This window comes from Stigmatopora argus, chromosome 12, assembly GCF_051989625.1.
Source record: "Stigmatopora argus isolate UIUO_Sarg chromosome 12, RoL_Sarg_1.0, whole genome shotgun sequence".
Lineage (NCBI taxonomy): Eukaryota > Metazoa > Chordata > Actinopteri > Syngnathiformes > Syngnathidae > Stigmatopora > Stigmatopora argus.
This window is the reverse complement of record NC_135398.1, coordinates 17,776,136-17,795,905: the sequence shown is the minus strand read 5'-3', so window position 1 is coordinate 17,795,905 and position 19,770 is coordinate 17,776,136. Positions and strand designations below refer to the sequence as shown.

The 19,770-nt window shown below is 41.7% G+C and overlaps 1 protein-coding gene across 6 annotated transcripts in view; it reads left to right on the top strand.

Moving 5' to 3' along the window:
- ints15 (integrator complex subunit 15) overlaps positions 1–19,770 on the top strand; it is a 58,613-nt gene that overhangs the window by 1,296 nt on the left and 37,547 nt on the right. For all 6 annotated transcript variants that reach the window (XM_077614674.1, XM_077614671.1, XM_077614672.1 and 3 more), the window contains exons 4-7: positions 1,895–2,060; positions 4,951–5,225; positions 8,497–8,734; positions 17,924–17,963. In XM_077614674.1, coding sequence (XP_077470800.1) covers positions 1,895–2,060; positions 4,951–5,225; positions 8,497–8,734; positions 17,924–17,963 — 719 coding nt within the window. The remainder of the gene's footprint in view (positions 1–1,894; positions 2,061–4,950; positions 5,226–8,496; positions 8,735–17,923; positions 17,964–19,770) is intronic.

The window sequence follows — 19,770 nt, the reverse complement described above, 5'->3', positions numbered from 1 at the left end:
AGATAGCGTGACCGTGGCGAAAATCTGCGAAAAAGCCAGTGGAATCTACATGCAATTGAAAGCAAAGCTAGCATCTGAAAAATACACCAGTGACGCCCTTCAAGCGAGTCATGACTGGTTCATAATTTTAAAAAAGGAACACTGGGTTCTGAGGCATGGAGAAGCCAGGAGTTCCGACTGGAAAACCGTGGTGGAATACATTGACATCTTTGTCTCGGTTATCACACAAGAAGGTTTAAATTTTGTGTAACGTAAGATTAAAACATTGTGTATACTAATCTCAGTTCATTTAAATTAAATTTTATGTTATGTTATGCGCGTTGTCGACAAGTCTCTCCTGTCCTCTCTCTCCCTCTCTCCCTCCTGTCCTCTCGCTCTCTCTCCCTCCTGTCCTCTCGCTCTCTCTTCCTCCTGTCTTCTCTCTCTCTCTCTCTCTCTCTCTCTCTCTCTCTCTCTCTCTCTCTCTCTTCCTCCTGTCTTCTCTCCCTCTCTCTCTTTTTCAATTATTTCACGCTTAATGTTGATTGTCAAAGTTCGCCTTTTCTTTTCACAACTCTTCATTCCACCTGTTTGCTTTGGATCCATTGTGTTCACGGGAAAATGCAAGCTCCGCCCAGTGCTCGTAGATATCTGTTATACACGAAAGAGATGTGGCAAAAAAGACAGTGCGCTACAATGATAAACAGCCTCTCATGTCTTGGCCACCTGGCTTTCTCGCATCTCGAATTTTTTTCGTATCTAGAGATAATTATTTGCTCGAAATCTTCGTCGTATCTCGAAATGCTCGTATGTAGAGGTACCACTGTACAAGTTAATTTATTATCCACGACAACGCACTCGTAAACGGAACAAACTAATTTAAATTAACTTGGAATAATATATACAGACACACTCAAACATACGTTTAATGTAACTTTACACAAAACTGAATTCTAATTTGGTTTTAATCTTTTTTTACCTTCGTTCTCTTCGGGTTAGTTGTTTGCCACGCCTCCACCCTCACGTTCGCTATCGATGGGCTGTTTGCTGTTGTACTACGTATTCCCTTCAAAATATTCCGAAAATGATGCACACAAATGTCCTCACAATAGGATAACCCACGACCACTTGCCAACGAGAAATAGTCTTGTAGTACATACTAGCGATCGCTCCGCTGCTCGTGGGGACATCGGGGGCACCGGCTCGCAACTCCCTTGTTGTAATGGCTCTGGTCGCAACCGCTTTGAACGGCGCCTATGAGAGAGAGTTGCGACCGGAAATATTGCGGGGAGGGAATTGCGGGCCGGTGCCGCTGGATGTTCTTATGAGCAGCGAACGGGAAGTAATATAATACTCCTCGTTTTAGATAATAATAACAGGAAATGCAACAGCTGAGCTTACCCATGTATTGATTGTGGGTAATGAAGTTTTATTCTGAGAAAGAGTGCCATTGCCTATCGGCGTTGTGTGCACAAGTATACTTCATTACCCAGAAAGCCCTCTTTGCCCGCGCACGCGCGTTGTGCGTTTCCTGGTCGATGCGTAGGAGAAACTCGTCTGAATTAATCGTTCAGTGCTGTAGATATTGTTATACACGAAAGAGATGCGGCAAAAAAGACAGTGTGCTACAATGATAAACAGCCTATCATGTCATGGCCACCTGGCTTGGTCGCATCTCGAAATTTTAATTGTATCGCGAGCGAATTATTCGATCGAAATTTTCATCGTACCACGAGCATTTCGTATGACGAGCGGTCGTATGATGAGGTATGACTGTATTAATATGCACTTTTTAGAGATATAATGCAACTAGGAGTGCTTTACATTGCTGTCCAAATAATCGTTGCATGGTTTACTTTGGGTTGTTTCAGCTGCATCTGACACTTATTGTCTTTGTCTTTTTATTTTGTATCAGAGTACCCATCGGGTATACTGCGTTCGCCTGGCACAGGTTCTGGTGGATGACTACTGCAGCATGATGCCAGGTTCAGTTCCTACTTTACAGAATATCCACATTGCCTGTCCTCGCTTCTGTTGCCAGTTCCTCACTGCAGTTGCCACACTCTATGACTTCACCTCAGGTATTAGGGTTTGAGATGGGAAAATTTGTGATGCCATGGAAAAAAAATCATAATTCCAGCTGTTGTAGCATAGGAAATTATTAGCCATAAAACTGTAGCATACACAAGTACTAGTTAGAGTACAAGAGGAATTTAATTATTTCTAAATCTTAAATAATTTATTCATACAACTAAATTAATAGCATATGAAATTATTAGCCATAAACTGTAGCATATACAAGTACTAGTTAGAGTACAAGAGGAATTTAATTATTTCTAAATCTTAAATAATTTATTCACACAACTAAATTAATTACAAACAATACACAGTGGGTTCTCAATTTACATACACCAACTTATATTTTACAAGTTTATAAGTACAACCAATTTCAAAACACGGTTACTTTAGGACTGAATGAGGTTTTGGAAATTATTTGATATGAAGGTATTTTGTGTGAATTTTTATTAGTTTTTCCAAAGTGATACAGACGCTCCCCTACTTACGAACATTCGACTTACGAACAACGGTACATACGAACATGTCTGAAAATTGCGTTTATGTCGAAAAATGTTCGTAAGTTCGATCTTGTATTGCGCGCCTTTTTCCGATTAGTGCTTCTTTCCGCCGCTAATACCGACGCCTGGCGCTGTGAGTGCTCAGTTCACCCAGCATCCACCTTCCTCTGCCCAGTTTGTTGCAGTGCGTAAGTGCGTGACTCATCTCCAGTGCGCAAAGAACCTTTTTCATTTTTATCATGAAATATCTCGTGCAGCCATTATTCAATATGGTTGGTGAAAAGTGAAAGGCTTCTAGTGAGGGAGGTGCAAGGAAGAGGCAAGCCATTTCATTTGAAACAAGTGGCAATAATAACGAAGCTTGATGCGCGTGAGAGTGATGAGCGTTGCACGGGCATACAACTTGAATCGTTCGACCGTCAGTACCATTTATAAACAGAAAGATCGAGCAGCAGGACCCAAATATTGAACGTTGCACAAAGTTTGCAAATCAATTGAATGATGCCATACAGTGCTACCGCATCATTTATGATGAAAAAAAGAAGAAAACTGCAATCGTCGTTAGATCGCTTCTTTCGGCCAGTTTCTAATACATAAATCTCTCTCTCTATACAGTACTGTACATATTCTCTCCATTTTATTAAATCTTTTTTAGTACAAACCAATATGTGTTACTTATACAAGCCTTACACATACAAATGCACTTATATAAACCTTCAATATACTTATATAGGCCTTAAACATAAATTATAATACAAAATATAGCACTGAATCAACTTACAAACAAATTCAACTTATGAACAATCGCTCGGAACCTAACTCGTTCGTAAGTAGGGGAGCGTCTGAATAAGTAATAAAAAAAACAATAATAGCTGTAAAATGTAGTATCACGATTAATCGGGATAGAATTGAATTGTGACCTGGGAATTGTGATAGGATACGAATCGAAATGTTAGATATGTGGCTATTCACATTCTGAGTCAGGACCAAACCTAGAAAGTCCACAGTGCAGATCTTTTGGTCTGGTGTTAAAACAAACCAACGAACTCAGTTTCGGATCCAACAGAAGGTCGGAGACCTTGCTGAAGAAGTGTTCTCGATTCGCTTCCAAGGGGACCATATTGCACTTCATTTTATGTGTGAAAGTCACCGCATTGTAGTAATGAATAAAGTTGAAATATGAATGTAACTGGCTTCCGTAGCCGCAGGCATTATGGAAAATGTTTGGTTAACATCGGCTAACATGAGTCGTGGTTCAACATGGAGCGATGAGGAGACGGTATGTCTTCTAGATATTTACACACAAAATCGATGTTGCATCAATACCCTCTGATAATTCAACTGACCCACAAATGGTTGTAGTTGGATGAACTATATCAATAGGAGCATGAGTCCTGCAAGCTGGAAGCATGAGTCCTGCAAGCTGGAGCTTCCGTATTCAACCGTTACTCACCTAGACTGTTTTTTGTCCAATAATTGATTGATTTTTGCACATGCATAGGTTTGCTGTCAAATCCTAGATCGCTTGCAAAAACAGCTACATGACAAGGGACTGCACTAAAAAAAAGTCCGGACTAAAGAATGTGAACAATGGACATTTCTGGTATGAAGACGCTCTTAAGATTCAACAAAACATTTTTAATTGCCATCAAACAAACACTCCTAATTGAATAAAAGTTGACCAATTAAGGAATATGCAAGGAAGAATTTGCTGTTCTGTATGAATATCAGGTATGAGTGTGAGAGTGAATGGTTGTCCAGCTGATGCGATTGGCTGGCAAAGCTCCATTGGCCATGGCAACCTGCAGGGCCTGAGCCAGCCTGTCGAGAGCTAGCTGTGGTTGCATATGTATGTCAACGGTTGACATGTGCGCGTGTTCGTCGACCTGGTTCAGTTGCCGGGAGAGATCAGAAGTCAGCGCGGCCAACGTATCCATTTTAGGATTTGGGTTTTTTGGGGGGGGAGAAAAAAGACCAACCAATTACTAATATCTATAGCCAATGATATTTGAGGCTGATAGACTTTTTTCAAAAGCTTGTTGATTATGGAAGGCAATTAAAACACTCATATACTAAATGTTTCTATTTGAAGTTAGTTTTTTTTATATGATAATTCTTTTTGGTGCCAAAAGTGCAAAATCACAATTAACAGACATCACCAAAACTGAGCAGAGTAGTGATCCTTTTATATCAACTATATATCAGGCAATCTCGAAAAACAACCTACATCTGTCATCCTTCATAAGAAAATTATCAGCCTGTCTTCTTTTTTCTTTTTTAATATCTCACTATTGGCACCCAATGAATTGCCAACACTTGAGGTCTGATTCGTTCATACATCTTCATTTAAGAGTGTTAAGACAAATTAACAATATACTCTTTTTTTGTCCGTCAGACGAGCTCATTCCTCCCCTAGAGCTCCTCCAGATGATTGTGTCGTGGATCCAAAATGACCCTCATCTTCTCCTGGTTACCTTCCATAATACTCCTCTGTCAGGCCAGGCAATCAGCTCGCTCGATGTTACACCTCTAGGTGGGCTGGTGCACTGGTGTGTCAAAGCCCCACTAGGCTACAGAAGGGACAAAAAGCTGGCATCTCTCCACCGCAGTTCAGAGCATGAGAATGACGTGGCAGATCTTTTCTCAGCACTTCATTTGAGTATCCTTCAGGTCAGTATCTTTATGGTTGTGCGGCATATATATATATTATATGAGCCCTTTGATTTGAAGGGTAAAGTAAACATGTCAAAAATGCATTGTGTTAACTTATATATATATATATATATATATATATATATATATATATATATATATACACACACACATATACGCATGCACGCATGCACGTATGCACGTATACACGTATGCACGTATACACGCATACACGTATACACACACACATACACACATACATACACACATACACACACATACACATACACATATACATATATACACACACACACACACACACACAGTTGTGGTCAAAAGTTTACATACACTTGTGAAGAACATAATCTCATGGCGCTCTTGAGTTTCCAGTTATTTTTACAACTCTGATTTTTCTCTGATAGAGTGATTGAAACAGATACTTCTTTGTCACAAAACATTCATGAAGTTTAGTTATTTTATGACTTTATTATGGGTTAACAGAAAAAGGGATCAAATCAATTGTTGGTAAGTATAAAGTACATGGCACTGTTTAGTCACTGCTAAGATCAGGAAGAAAACGCAAGCTATCACCTGCTGCTGAGAGAAAATTGATCAGGAGGGTGAAGATTCAACCGAGAATCACCAAAAAGCAGATCTGCAAAGAATTAGAAGCTGCTGGAACATAGGTGTCAGTGTCCACAGCCAAGCGTGTTTTGCATCTCCATGGACTGAGAGGATGCCATGCAAGAAGGAAGCCCTTGCTCCAAAAGCGGCACCTTAAGGCTCGACTGAATTTGCTGCTGATCACATGGACAAAGATAAGACCTTCTGGAGGAAAGTTCTGTGGTCAGAGGAAACAAAAATCGAGCTGTTTGGCCACAATGCCCAGCAATATGTTTGGAGGAGAAAAGGTGAGGCCTTTAACCCCAAGTACACCATGCCTACCGTCAAGCATGGTGGTGGTAGTATTATGCTGTGGGGCTGTTTTGCTGCCAATGGAACTGGTGTTTTACAGAGAGTAAATGGGATAATGAAGAAGGAGGATTACCTTCTAATTTTTCAAGATAACCTCAAGTCGTCAGCCTGAAGATTGGGTCTTGGGCGCAGTTAGGTGTTCCAACAGGACAATGACCCCAAACACACATCAAAAGTGGTAATGGAATGGCTAAATCAGGCTAGAATTAAGGTTTTCGAATGACCTTCCCAAAGCCCTGACTTAAATCCCATTGAGAACTTGTGGACAATGCTGAAGAAACAAGTCCATGTCAGAAAGCCATCAAATTTAACTGAACTGCACCAATTCTGTCAAGAGGAGTGGTCAAAGATTCAACGAGAAGCTTGCCAGAAGCTTGTGGATGGCGGGGGCATGTTGGCAAGTTGTAATGTCTCTGCGAGCACTGGGCGGAGTGTTGCATTTTAACAGTGTTTTTTTCCCCGTTGGTCATTGCGAATGGCGAGGCAATCGGTAATATGACAGTTATATATACTACTCGTTGGCAAGTGGTCGTGCGTTATCCTATTGTGAGGACATTTGTGTGGATTGTTTTGGGAATATTTTGAAGGGAAGACAAAAGCAAACAATCCTCGATAGGTTTCATCTGAAAGTCAGGGTGGAGGCGGGGAAAATAGAGCCAACCCGGGAGAAAGGTATAAAATGTTAAAACTAAATTAGAATTAAGTTTAGTGTAAGGTTAGATTAAACTTATTTTTCAGTGTGTCTGCATCGTAATCCAAGTTCATTTAAATTTGTTTGTTATGTTACGAGCGCGTTGCCATATATAGATATATAGACTGCTTGACAGCTCAACTGCTTGATTGATTGATAATATATATATCTACCGTATTTTTCAGAGTATAAGTCGCAGGTTTGTTTGGCCGTGGGTGCGACTTATACTCAGGTGCGATTTGTGTAAAATTATTAACACATTATATCATTATTATATACCTGTCAACCTAAGACTACATAAATCCGTATGACTGGCTAGAATGGCTCGAAAAATCCATATATGGACTTCCGTATCCTTATGACTTATGGGAAAACGGCAACCGAGCAGCAGAAAGGAAGTTTGGATTATCCAGCCACTTGATATCTCCGTGAATAGGAGCTTTAAGGCAGACTTGCGTAACCTGTGGGAGCAGTGGATAATGCAGGGAGAGCACAGCTTCACGGCAACCGGGAGAATATGGCATGCAACTTTCCTGGAAGTCATTGAATGGATCGACAAAAGCATGGGCTTCAGTGACAACCAAAACCATCCTGTAGGGATTCAGAAAGGCTGGAATAATTGGAACTGCGACTGACAATGAGTCTGACGAAGCGACGCATCGTCTACCTTCCGAGTTGGGGGATGTCAAAGCTGGGTTGCCTCGACAATAATCTTCATACAGAGGAAGCAGCAAAACACGTGGTAGTTTTGACTCCCGGCCGAATGGAGGTTATCTGGAAAGGAGGCCCCATCTCGACCGCTCTCAAAATGGCCGCTGCCCGTTCCGCTTCCTTTGTTCTTGGCTAGCCCCCTTGGCTAGCCCCCACCCTTCCTAAGAAGGGGGCGAGCGGACGGACAGAGCTAGCTTCCACGTCGAGGTCCCCCATCCAGATACGCCGTCCGCTCGGTCGGTGATGGTATTTAATAGAAGTTAGGCGGAGACAAACTTTAGGCGGGAACACGAAAGGGGTGGGTTATATACAAAGTGATGACAGGCCTTGACCTGTAGGTGTCAGTAAAAATTCTATTCTAGTTACCAAATTCATAAGAGTGCAGAAGGGTGCAAGATTAAATATAAGAATACAATTCATATTTCACAGGGGAGTTGTTTGAAAGTGAAACCGAGGATGAAGATTTCAATGGCTTTAATCATTTGGAGTGAAACTTATATTTTGGTAAACTTGTTAGCGTGTTCTTTCTGCTAGTTATCTAAATAACTCTTAATATGTTACATCGTGACTGACATTACCAGGTACGTTATTCTTGTTGTTGGTCTGCTATTCTATTTTAATTTTAAATTGCCTTTCACGATGACGTATGTTTTTACTGTTGGATTTCATTAAATACATTTTCCCCCAAAATGCGACTTAAATGTTTTTTTCTTCTTAATTATGCAGAGAGATTTCCTAAATGAGTGGTTTAAAATGTTTTAAGAATTATTTCAATAAGTCTGCTGTTCATGCACAGGTATTTAAGAAAATAAATCCCTTCCATGTCTTTGTTTATAATGTGTGTAGATTTGTGTATATGGCATGTTCAGTACTGCTTGCAGTCCTAGTTATTATCCTTATATGTATTCTTAGGTGTTCATGCTTTTGCCAAACGTTCTGAACGATAAAGGCATTTTCGGTCGCCTGGCACTCCTCCAAATGGATTCGTTGGCCTCGCTGACTTCAGATCTTTCCCGGCAATTGGACCAGTCCGACAAACATGGGCACACATCAACCACTGACATACTTGTGCTAACGCAGCTAGCTCTCGACAGGCTGGCTCAGGCCCTGCAGGTTGCCATGGCCAGTGGAGCTTTGCTGTGTTCAAGAGGTGTGTCTATTTTTCACTTGAAAACTATATGAAAAAAGAGAATTTGTCTGTAAAAGAATTGCTTCAAGTAATAAATGTTAAAAAAAATCCAAATGGAAGTACTTTTGCTGAAACTCTCCATAAGATTGCATTTTAACACGCTGCAGCTGATATACAAGCATACTTGAAAACATCCGCTTCAGTTCAGGTGGCCTGGCCTCTCCACTTCATAGAACTGACATTGTTTTTCAACCTTTCTGGTGGCCAATTGGAAAGTGCAGCTTAGCGGTTTTATGTTTGGACTCAAAGAACACAACACCGCTATTGTCTGATGTATCCAACACCAACAACAACACCGAACACCAGCACCATCCCAATCTAGGTAGCTATCCATCGGCGGAGTTTGACCGTCCAACCAAAATCCCATTTTCCAACCATTTTTTGTCGCTGTATGACGCTGTCAGTGTAACTGTCTGGGTACATTGCCTGCTGACGTGCTGTATTTACTCGCATATAAGCCGGTTTTGTTCGACAAAAAAAATGACTGTCACTGCTCGCTCGGGGCACAGACATCTTACCTAGGTCAAGGGCAGCCATCTTACCTAGGGCGTAGATGTATAAACCTAGTTAAACATGCTTTGACTGGCCAGGTGCGAGTAGCCTTGATTTTGAAATAAAACAAAATGCCACTTTGATTGTTCTACGTTTCCTATGTTTTCCATTGTTTTCATTAAAAAACAGTTTATATCCTTTTTGTTCAGGCACCTAGGCGGACAGTTTGGGGTCCTATAGTTGTAGTTTCAGTTGTAGTCTTAAGTAGAGAGCAATGCGCACGTTTCCCGTGGAGTTTGATTCAGTGTTCATCAAAGTTGACTGGAATGTGTTGTCAAAGAAGACTGCTCGACATTGTCAATTACTTGAAATTGATATAAAAGAAGCTGAAGAATCATCTGTGTTCCTTCGTCTCACTCTGACTGGAGTATCTGGGTAGATGAGCGCTATCAAAGAACATCGAAACGCTAAGCTAACTTGCTAATATATATTTTTTTTCTTGTTCTATTTCTTGTTCGAAAGTGACAACTATTGGAAAAATATGAACCATCGAAAGAATTGAGATATTTTGACATTAGAAGCAATATGGCTGGATTGGATTGGATTGGATTGGATTGGATTGGATTGGATTGGATTGGATTGGATTGGATTGGATTGGATTGGATTGGATTGGATTGGATAACTTTATTCATCCTGTATTCGGGAAATTTCATTGTCACAGTAGCAAGAGGGTGAGAATGCAGACACAGGAAAGGCATTTTAGACATAAATAGATAGGTAATAAGTGAGATAATAAATACATAAATACATGAATAAATATATAAATAAATTAACGTGTTGCTGAAATAATTATATATATATATATATATATATATATATATATATATATATATATATATATATATATATATATATATATATATATATATATATATATATATATATATATATAACACCTATATCTGTATATGTATATATATACATATACATACATATATATATATATATATATATATACACATACGGTACCCGGACATTTCGTCGACGGACACTTCGTCCCCGGACGTTTCATCAAACGGAGGTTTCGTCGCTGGACAGTTTGTCGAACAGACATTTCGTTGCCGGACATTTCGTCGCCGGACATATCGTCGACGGACAATTTGTCGACGGACAATTTGTCGACGGACAATTTGTCGACGGACAATTTGTCGACGGACAATTTGTCGACGGACAATTTGTCGACGGACAATTCGTCGACGGACAATTCGCCGCCAGATTCGCTCGCTCCCGGATTCGCTCGCTCTCAAAATTATAATCATGAGAGAGAGAGAGTTTACTGTTGAAAGCGATCAACCAGGTAATCTCTCACTCTCAAAATTATAATCATGAGAGAGAGTTTGTCATTGCATTGACAATGTCAGAGCATTAATATCTAAATACAGTGGTACCTCGTGTACAACAGCTCGTCATACAACATGCTCGTGTTACGACGGAAATTTCGATCGAATAATTCGCCCGAGATACGATCAAAATTTTGTGATGCGACCAAGCCAGGTGGCCATGGCACTGTCTTTTTTGCATCTCTTTCGTGTATAAAATATATCTACGAGCACTGGGCGGACTTTGCATTTCACCACCCGTTTTTTTCCCCCCATGTTGGTCTATATTTACATACCAGGTAAACAATACTATGGATCGGCAGATCGGAGTTTTGCAAAGAAAAGGCGACCTTTGACAATGGACATGAAACGCAAAATAATTGAAAAATATAAGAGTGGGGTACGTGTTACCGAGCTCGCTCGGCAATACGAGAGGAATCCGTCAATTATAGCCACCATCCTTAAGCAGAAGGACGCAATTAAGGAGAACAGGCCTTCCAAGGGACAAACTATAATTTCCCACCGGCGCAGTGACATTCACGACGAGATGGAGAACCTTCTTTTATTGTGGATAAAAGAAAAACAATTAGCAGGAGATAGCGTGACCGAGTCAACCATATGTGAAAAAGCCAGCGGAATTTACATGGATTTGATAACAACGAAAGGAGAGCCTTCAACAACTTCAGAACCCTTTAAAGCGAGTCATGGCTGGTTCGAAAAATTTAAAAAAAGATCTGGAATACACTCGGTAATCCGACACGGGGAAGCGGCAAGTTCCAATTCGAAAGCCGTGGTGGAATTTATCAAGACATTTGCCTTGATTATCACCCAGGAAAGTTACATCCTCCAGCAAGTTTTCAACTGCGATGAAACTGGTCTTTTTTGGAAAAAGATGCCCAGGCGGACATTCACCGTGGCAGAGGAGAAGGCATTACCGGGGCACAAACCTATGAAGGACCGCTTAACGCTAGCGTTGTGTGCCAATGCCAGCGGTGACTGTAAAATTAAGCTGCTACTGGTGTACAATGCGGAGAACCCGCGCGCCTTCAAGAGACACAACATCAAGAAAGAAAACCTACAAGTTATGTGGCGCGCTAATTCTAAAGCTTGGATTACGCATATTGTTATGACATTTGTGCGCGTCATTTTCGAAATATTTTGAAGGGGAGGCAAAAACAAACAACTCTTGATGCGTTCGTTTTGAAGACTTCGGGGAGCGTCCGGGTGGTGTCAACCCGTAGAACTAAGGTCAAAAAGATTAAAACAAAATTAGAATTCAGTTTTGTGTGAAGTTACATTAAACGTTGAGTGTCTGTATATAGTTATCCAAGTTAATTTAGATTTGTTTGTTCGTTTACGAGTGCCGTGGATAAAGCCCCCTGAACTCCTCCGCCTCCGTGTATGCCGCTGTCTCCCCTCCGCGAAATGCGTCTAATTTTACTTCTATTAAACACATTTCATTACTATTAAACCACTCGTTATTTATTACTTTGTCAATATATGGCGAATTAGAAGAAATATAACATATTTTTCTTATCCAATATCCTGTTTTTGGTGTTTTTTCAGAGGGTTGGAACAAATTAATTTGTTTTCAATTCATTTCAATGGGAAACGTCCGCTCGAGTTACGAAAAGCTCGTCATACGATCTCAGTCTCGGAACGGATTACGATCGTATGTCGAGGTACCACTGTATCTAATATCAAAATTATCAATAAGTTGCGTATTATTGGCGTGTGTACATGTTTTTCAATTTATGTGTTCCTGGGTGACAGAACGAAACGTCCTGTTCTCGTGTTTGTATAGACAAACTTGCCTCGCCCGTGCCCATCCCACATTTTATACTATTATTGTCAATTTTCCCAACATTGTCATTATTACAAGAAATTACAAGTAATATACTAATAGTCTCGATGTGTCTGTTCGGCGAGCTGTCTGGCGTCGTCGCGGGCTAAAAGTATACTAAGGCTTTTATTTATTTAATGAAATAACAAATTAAACACTTAAGCATGTCACATATACACACAGTTTACAAGAAATTACAATTAATATACTAATAGTCTCAATGTGTCTATTCGGCGAGCTGTCTGGCGTTGTCGTGGGCTAAAAGTATACAAAGACTTTTATTTGTTTGATAAAAATGACCATATAAAGTATTTCAACACCTTGCTGTACTGCAAGTTCTCTCACTTAGAAATTGAGAGAATGAAGGTTCGTCTGCACCTCAGTCAACATGAATCAGACGTCTACCGCCGTCAATGGCAGCCAATGGGTTAAATGAGTGCTGAGTACTCTGCACCTCTCAGTCAACATGAATCAGACGTCTACCGCCGTCAATGGCAGCTGATGGGTTAAATGAGTGCTCTATAAGGGTTAAAAATAATATAATTCACTATCAGAGGATTACGTGGAAGTTCTGATCTAACCACTTTAACAGAGGTGTTGGGACATAACAATAATAGTATAAAATGTGGGATAGGCACGGGTGAGGCAAGTTTGTCTATACACACGCGAGAACAGGACGTTTCGTTCTGTCACCCAGGAACACATAAATTGAAAAACACATTTTATACTATTATTGTCACGTACGGTCACGATACATACGGTAGGTCTTAACATTCAGCCGTTTGTTTTGTTAGAGAGCCTGACAGCTGATGGTAGGAAAGATCTGCGGAAGCGCTTCGTTCTTGTAGCATCCTCCTCTCTCCCACTTCCTCCACAGAGTCCAAATGACAGTCCAGAACAGAGCTGGCCCTCCTGACCCGCTTATTCAGCCTGTACCTGTCCCTCTCCGTGCTCCCGCATCCCCAACAGGCCACTGCATAAAACACTGTAGATGCTACCACAGTGTCGTAAAAGGTCCTCATTAGTGTCCTTCACACTCCAAAGGACCGTAGTCTCCTCAGTAGGTAGAGGCGGCTCTGGCCCCTTTTATACAGGGGATGTATGTTTGTGCACCAGTCTAGTTTGTTGTTGAGGTGAACACCCAGGTACTTAAAATTCTCCATGATTTCAATGTCTGTACCCTGAATGTTCACCTGAGTGGTCTAATGAGGATTCCTCCGAAAATCGATTACCATTTCCTTTGTCTTACTGGTGTTGATGTAGGGGTGGTTTTGCCTACACCAGTCAACAAAGGCTGTGATCACTCCCCTGTACTCCAGGTCGTTCCCGTCCATCACTCGTCCAACAATAGCGGTGTCGTCAGAGAACTTCTGGAGCTGCCAGGTGTCTGTATTATGTTTGAAGTCTGATGTGTAGAGGGAGAATAGAAGTAGGGAGAGCACCATGCCTTGTGGGGTACCCGTGCTGCAAACTGCCACATCAGACGTACAGTCCTGAAGTCTCACATATTCTGGTCTGTCAGTGAGGAAGTTCATGATCCATGTAGCCAGGTGGTTTCTTACTCCAACCTTTTCCAGTTTCCCTCTCAGTAGGACTGGCTGAATGGTTTTGACGCACTGAGAGGTCAAAAAAATAATTTTCACCGTGTTCTCCAGGTTTGAAAGAGACCTGTGCATCAGGTAGGTGGTAGCATCTTACACACCAATGCTTGGACGATAGGCAAACTGCAGAGGGTCCATCTCTGCATTCACCAGGGGGCTGAGGTGATTCAGGATGATTCCATTATCTTGATCAGGTGAGAGGTTAATGCTACCGGCCTGAAGTGGTTGGGCTCCCTGGGGTTCGCAGTCTTTGGAACTGGGACCAGACAGGAAGTTTTCCACAAGGTGGGGACCTTCTGCAGACTGAGGCTGAGGTTGAAAATATGCAGAATCAATTTGCCAAGCTGATCCACACAGTCTCTCAGTAGTCTGGAGCTGAGGCCGTCTGGACACCGGTCCAGACACCAGCCTTCCTTGCCTCGATCTTCTTAAGCTGTCTTATTACCTGATCGACAGTAATGCAGAGACCGGTGGGGGAGTGGGATGATGTGTGAGTGGTGGATGAGGGGAGGGAGAGGAGGAGGAGAAAGAGAGGGGAGAGGTGCTTCTGGTCTGGTGGTTCAGGGGAGTGGGGGTAGAACTGAATATGTTAAAGAACTGATTTAGTTTATTGGCCCACTCCGTCTCCTCCAGACCTCTTTGGCATTCTCCTCTCTGGAGTTGGTTTTCCAGCTAAATGCGCACACTACTCATGTTTTTCCATTATTTCGTGCTTATTATCGATTGTCATCATACGCCTTTTCTTCCCACTACCCTGCATTGCACCGGCTTGCTTTGGACCCATTGTGTTTCCTTTAATTCTGCACTGACTAACGCAAAAAATAACACGGAAAAAATGCAACGCTCCGCCCAGTTCCCAGTGCTCGTAGAGATCTTTGCACGAGGGAGATGGAGCAAGAAAGAAATCATAAACAGCCTCTCGCTGCTGTCCCGAATGCTCTCATCTCAAAATTTGTCTTGATAGCAAGGTAAATATTTGCTCGGAATTTTATCTCAAATTCCTCGTAATTCGGGGCACTTGTATGTCAAGGTATTACTGTATTACACAACACATTAGCTGCGACTTGCTCTCAGAGTCTTGTAAACGGGCCTTGAGAATTAAATTGCTATTTTCTTCATTCAAACTACCGGATTTTCACACCTATAGGGCGCACCTAAAAGTTTAAAAAAATCCTCTAAAATGGTCAGTGCGACTTGTCTGCGCACTAAATTCAATTTTTGTATTGCCCTGAACGCTTGAGTGACTGGTTTTATTTCTCGCCGGCACGCTACTTATTGTGATCAACCCAGCGGACGTTCACCCTAAAAATAGCCTCCTCGCGCATTACAAGCCTTACGGTAAATCCATTAAAAACATCCCAGTGGCAAGGCATTTGACTTCTGTGTGCTCGCAGCACTTTTAACCCTCAAAAACACTCTTAATACTTAAAGAAACAGCATATCAGAGCTAATGAGGAAATGCCTGGCGTGAATGACAACACAATGCGGGTGTGAATGCTTGAAAAATGGACTGAAACCATGGATCGAACACAATTTAACAGCTTTGCTAACAAATGGCCAACATAGTAGATCGGGCAGGCAGCGTCGCACTAATTACGTGACAATTTGGAAGAAATTGTCGATGCCGATATTACAGCAAGGAGAATCAAAGGATTGGGAGTGATGCATGTCGCAAGTTACAATGGATGGAGGATGACTGGGCTCAAGTGTCGGCCAGCACTCTTGTTCGAGGTTTCGCCAAAGCTGGAATCAAGTTCCTGGAATACAGACGCTCCCCTACTTACGAACGAGTTAGGTTCCGAGCAATTGTTCATAAGTTGAATTTGTTCGTAAGTTGCTCAGTGCAATATTTTGTATTGTAATTTATGTTTAAGGCCTATATAAGTATATTGAAGGTTTATATAAGTGCATTTGTATGTTTAAGGCTTTTATAAGTAACACACATTGGTTTGGACTAAAAAAACATTTAATAAAATGGAGAATACATACAGTACTGTATACATACATTAGAGAGAGAGAGATAGATTTACTAGAAACTGGCCGAAAGAAGCTATCTAATGACGATTGCAGTTTTCTTTTTTTAATCATAAATGATGCGGTAGCACTGTATGGCATCATTCAATTGATTTGCAAACTGTGCAACGTTCAATATTTGGGTCCTGCTGCTCAATCTTTATGTTTATAAATGGTACTGAAGGTCGAACGATTCAAGTTGTATTCAGCAACGCTCACCACTTTCTCACGCGCATCAAGTTTCGTTATTATTGCCACTCATTTCAAATGAAATGGCTTGCCTCTTCCTTGCACCTCCCTCAATAGAAGCCTTTCACTTTTCACCAACCATATTGAATAATGGATGCACGAGATATTTAATGATTGGATTGGATAACTTTATTCATCCCGTATTCGGGAAATTTCGTTGTTCCAGTGGCAAGAGGGTGAGGATGCAGGAATAGGAAAGGCATTTTAGACATAAATAGATAGGTAATACGTAGGTCAAGAAATAAATACATGAATAAATATGTAATTAAATAAGCGTGTTGCTTAGCACATATATACATACATACATACACATAAATGTACATGCATGCATACGGTAGGTCTTAACACACAGCCATTTTTTTGTTAAAGAGCCTGACAGCTGATGGGAGGAAGGATCTGCGGAAGCGCTCCTTCCTGCAATGAGAGTGCCGCAGTCTATTGCTAAAGGAGCTTCGGAGGGACTCCACAGACTCATGCAGGGGGTGGGAGGTGCTGCCCATGATGGACATCATCCTGGTCAGCATCCTCCGCTCTCCCACTTCCTCCACAGAGTCCAGAGGACAGCCCAGAACAGAGCTGGCCCTCCTGACCAGCTTATTCAGCCTGTTCCTGTCCCTCTCCGTGCTCCCGCATCCCCAACAAAGCACTGCATAAAACACTGTAGATGCCACCACAGTGTCGTAGAAAGTCCTCAGCAGTGTCCTGCACACTCCAAAGGACCGTAGACTCCTCAGTAGGTAGAGGCGGCTCTGGCCCCTTTTGTACAGGGCATCTGTGTTTGTGGACCAATCTAGTTTGTTGTTGAGGTGAACACCCAGGTACTTAAAATTCTCCACGATTTCAATGTCTGTACCCTGGATGTTCACCTGAGTGGTCTGTTGAGGATTCCTCCGAAAATCGATGACCATTTCCTTTGTCTTACTGGTGTTGATGTAGAGGTGGTTTTGCCTACACCAGTCAACAAAGGCTGTGATGACTCCCCTGTACAAATGAAAAAGGTTCTTTGCGCACTGGAGATACGTTCACGCACTTCTGCAATGCAACGAACTGGGCAGAGGAAGGTGGATGCTGGGTGAGCTGAGCTCTCACAGCGCCAGGCGTCGGTATTAGCGGCGGAAAGAACCACTACTCGGAAAAAGGCGCGCAATACAAAATTGAACTTACTAACATTTTTCGACATAAACACAATTTGCAGACATGTTTGTATGTACCGTTGTTCGTAACTCGAATGTTCGTAAGTAGGGGAGCGTCTGTAGACAACTCTGACTAACAGTGGAGCCTAGCATGTTGAACGCCAAACTTTATATCAGAGTGTACCTTTTTACCTCAATAAAGCATTATCAAACTTAGTTTTGCTTGTGCTGTCTTTGAAAAAACACGCTAGTAGCTAGCATAACACACGCTAGCTTAACATAGGTACGCTAGCGGCTAGCATAATATACGCTAGCCTAGTGTCATGCTAGCACCTTTTCTGAAGAAGAAATACCCCCAAATGAGACTGTGCCCTATCAAACGGTGTGTTTTATAGGTGAAATACGGTATGTCTCATGTCCTCCTGTTTTTGTTCCCACAGAGGACCTGAGAGCCATGTGTTCACGCCTGCCACATAACAAGTAAGAAAATATTTTTTTCGAATACAGAATTTCCTGTGTATTTTGATGCACAATATTATAGGAATACTGCTAACAATCGAGAAATAAGATATGCCTACATTTGACATGGACTATTAAAGAAAGACAACGGAGCTCACTGGCACATCAGCAGATTTATTTTGGACTCCCGACCTTCGCTTGTGACAGGATTTATTATAGTGTATAGTGGTGAACACACGAACAGTCAGGACGCACAACATCTGGAGTTGATTAAAATAGCCAAAGTCTTTAATAGGAAATGTTTCCCAGAAACTGGAATTCACGTGGGATCCTAGCTCAAGAACTTTCACTTTCCCAATAAGTTTGATGGTCAACTGCCCTTTGTATTACCGTCTCGAAAACAGGCAGGGCATTCTGAGTACATACTTTCAGGCACGTGCACCAGATGGTCTCATCTGTTGTTAATAAGATCAGAATCATTTCACAATAGTTGTTACGTCTTTGGGGAGACGTCCAGGCGAGGTAACAAGGAATAGTCTGCTTCCCCAATCGAGGGGAAGCAGGCGAGGACGAGGGATATAATGCTCATACCAAAACTTTAATAACTTAGGCAGGACCTTAGAAAACTTAGACTTAGGGAACAAATCTCAAAACCAAACTGGACTAGGGAAAACACAGGAATCGAGGAACGAGCTCACGCAAAACAGGACATACACAACTTCTTACAGATCACCTCAACTCCATAGATAGCACAGGTAGCATCAAATTCACAAATAAAGAAAAAACAGACCAATCCATAGCTTTTCTGGGCTTGAACATAACAGAGACATTAAACTGTGAAAAAATGAACTTAGTACAACTATCTTGTTCTTTGATATTTTCCTTCAAATAAATAACATTTTGGGTCTGTTGTTCTGTTGTTCCACAGTGAGAATGGTCCATTTTTGATAAGTTCCCCTATAGGCATTCCCAATGCACGCACAAATAAAGAGAAAAGACAATATTCTGGATTTAAATCTTGCAAGGAAAAATTGAACTGTTGAGGTCTCGTCTCCGGCACTCGCACGTTTCGTCGAAAGACGTTTGGTCCCCGGACGTTTGGTCCCCGGACGTTTGGTCCCCGGACGTTTGGTCCCCGGACGTTTGGTCGACCGGACGTTTGGTAGAACGGATGGGGCGTCGACCGGACGTTTGGTAGAACGGACTCTCTCTCATGATAATAATTTTGAGAGCAAGAGATTACCTGGTTGCTCGCTTTCAACAGTAAACGTCTCAATCTCATAATTTGACAGCGACCGAACCCGGCGACCAAACGTCCGGTCGACGGCCCGCGTTCTAAAACGTCTGGTCGACCAAAGGTCTTTCGACCAAACGTCCGGTCACGCTCGTCTCTGGTTCGTTCTGGCGTCACACGCCTCTTTTCTTGTTTATTAACTTAAAGGACCCTAGTTACAATGGACGTCTCAACTCTCAAGGGAAGGGTGGGAAAGTCAAATGACGTCAAATAGTCAAAACAAATGAAGGTCATGTGCAACCGAAGGATCTTCTCCACATTCCAGCAATCCAAGTGGATTCGCCTTCCCTTTTGTTTAGTCTAATTAAGGAGCAAAGCATTTACTTCGTTGCAAGCAGGCATTTTAGATGTTGTAAGCGAAGCATTTTCTTCATTGCAAGCAAATATATAATAATGTAAGACTAATATCCCTAACAATTTTCTTCTAAAATTACAGTGGAGCCTCGTTTTTCAAACGTCCAGACTTTGAATGGATCATAGTTCGAATGAAAAGTTCAAGGTTTTTTTTTGCGTCTGATTTTGAAAAAAAATCCA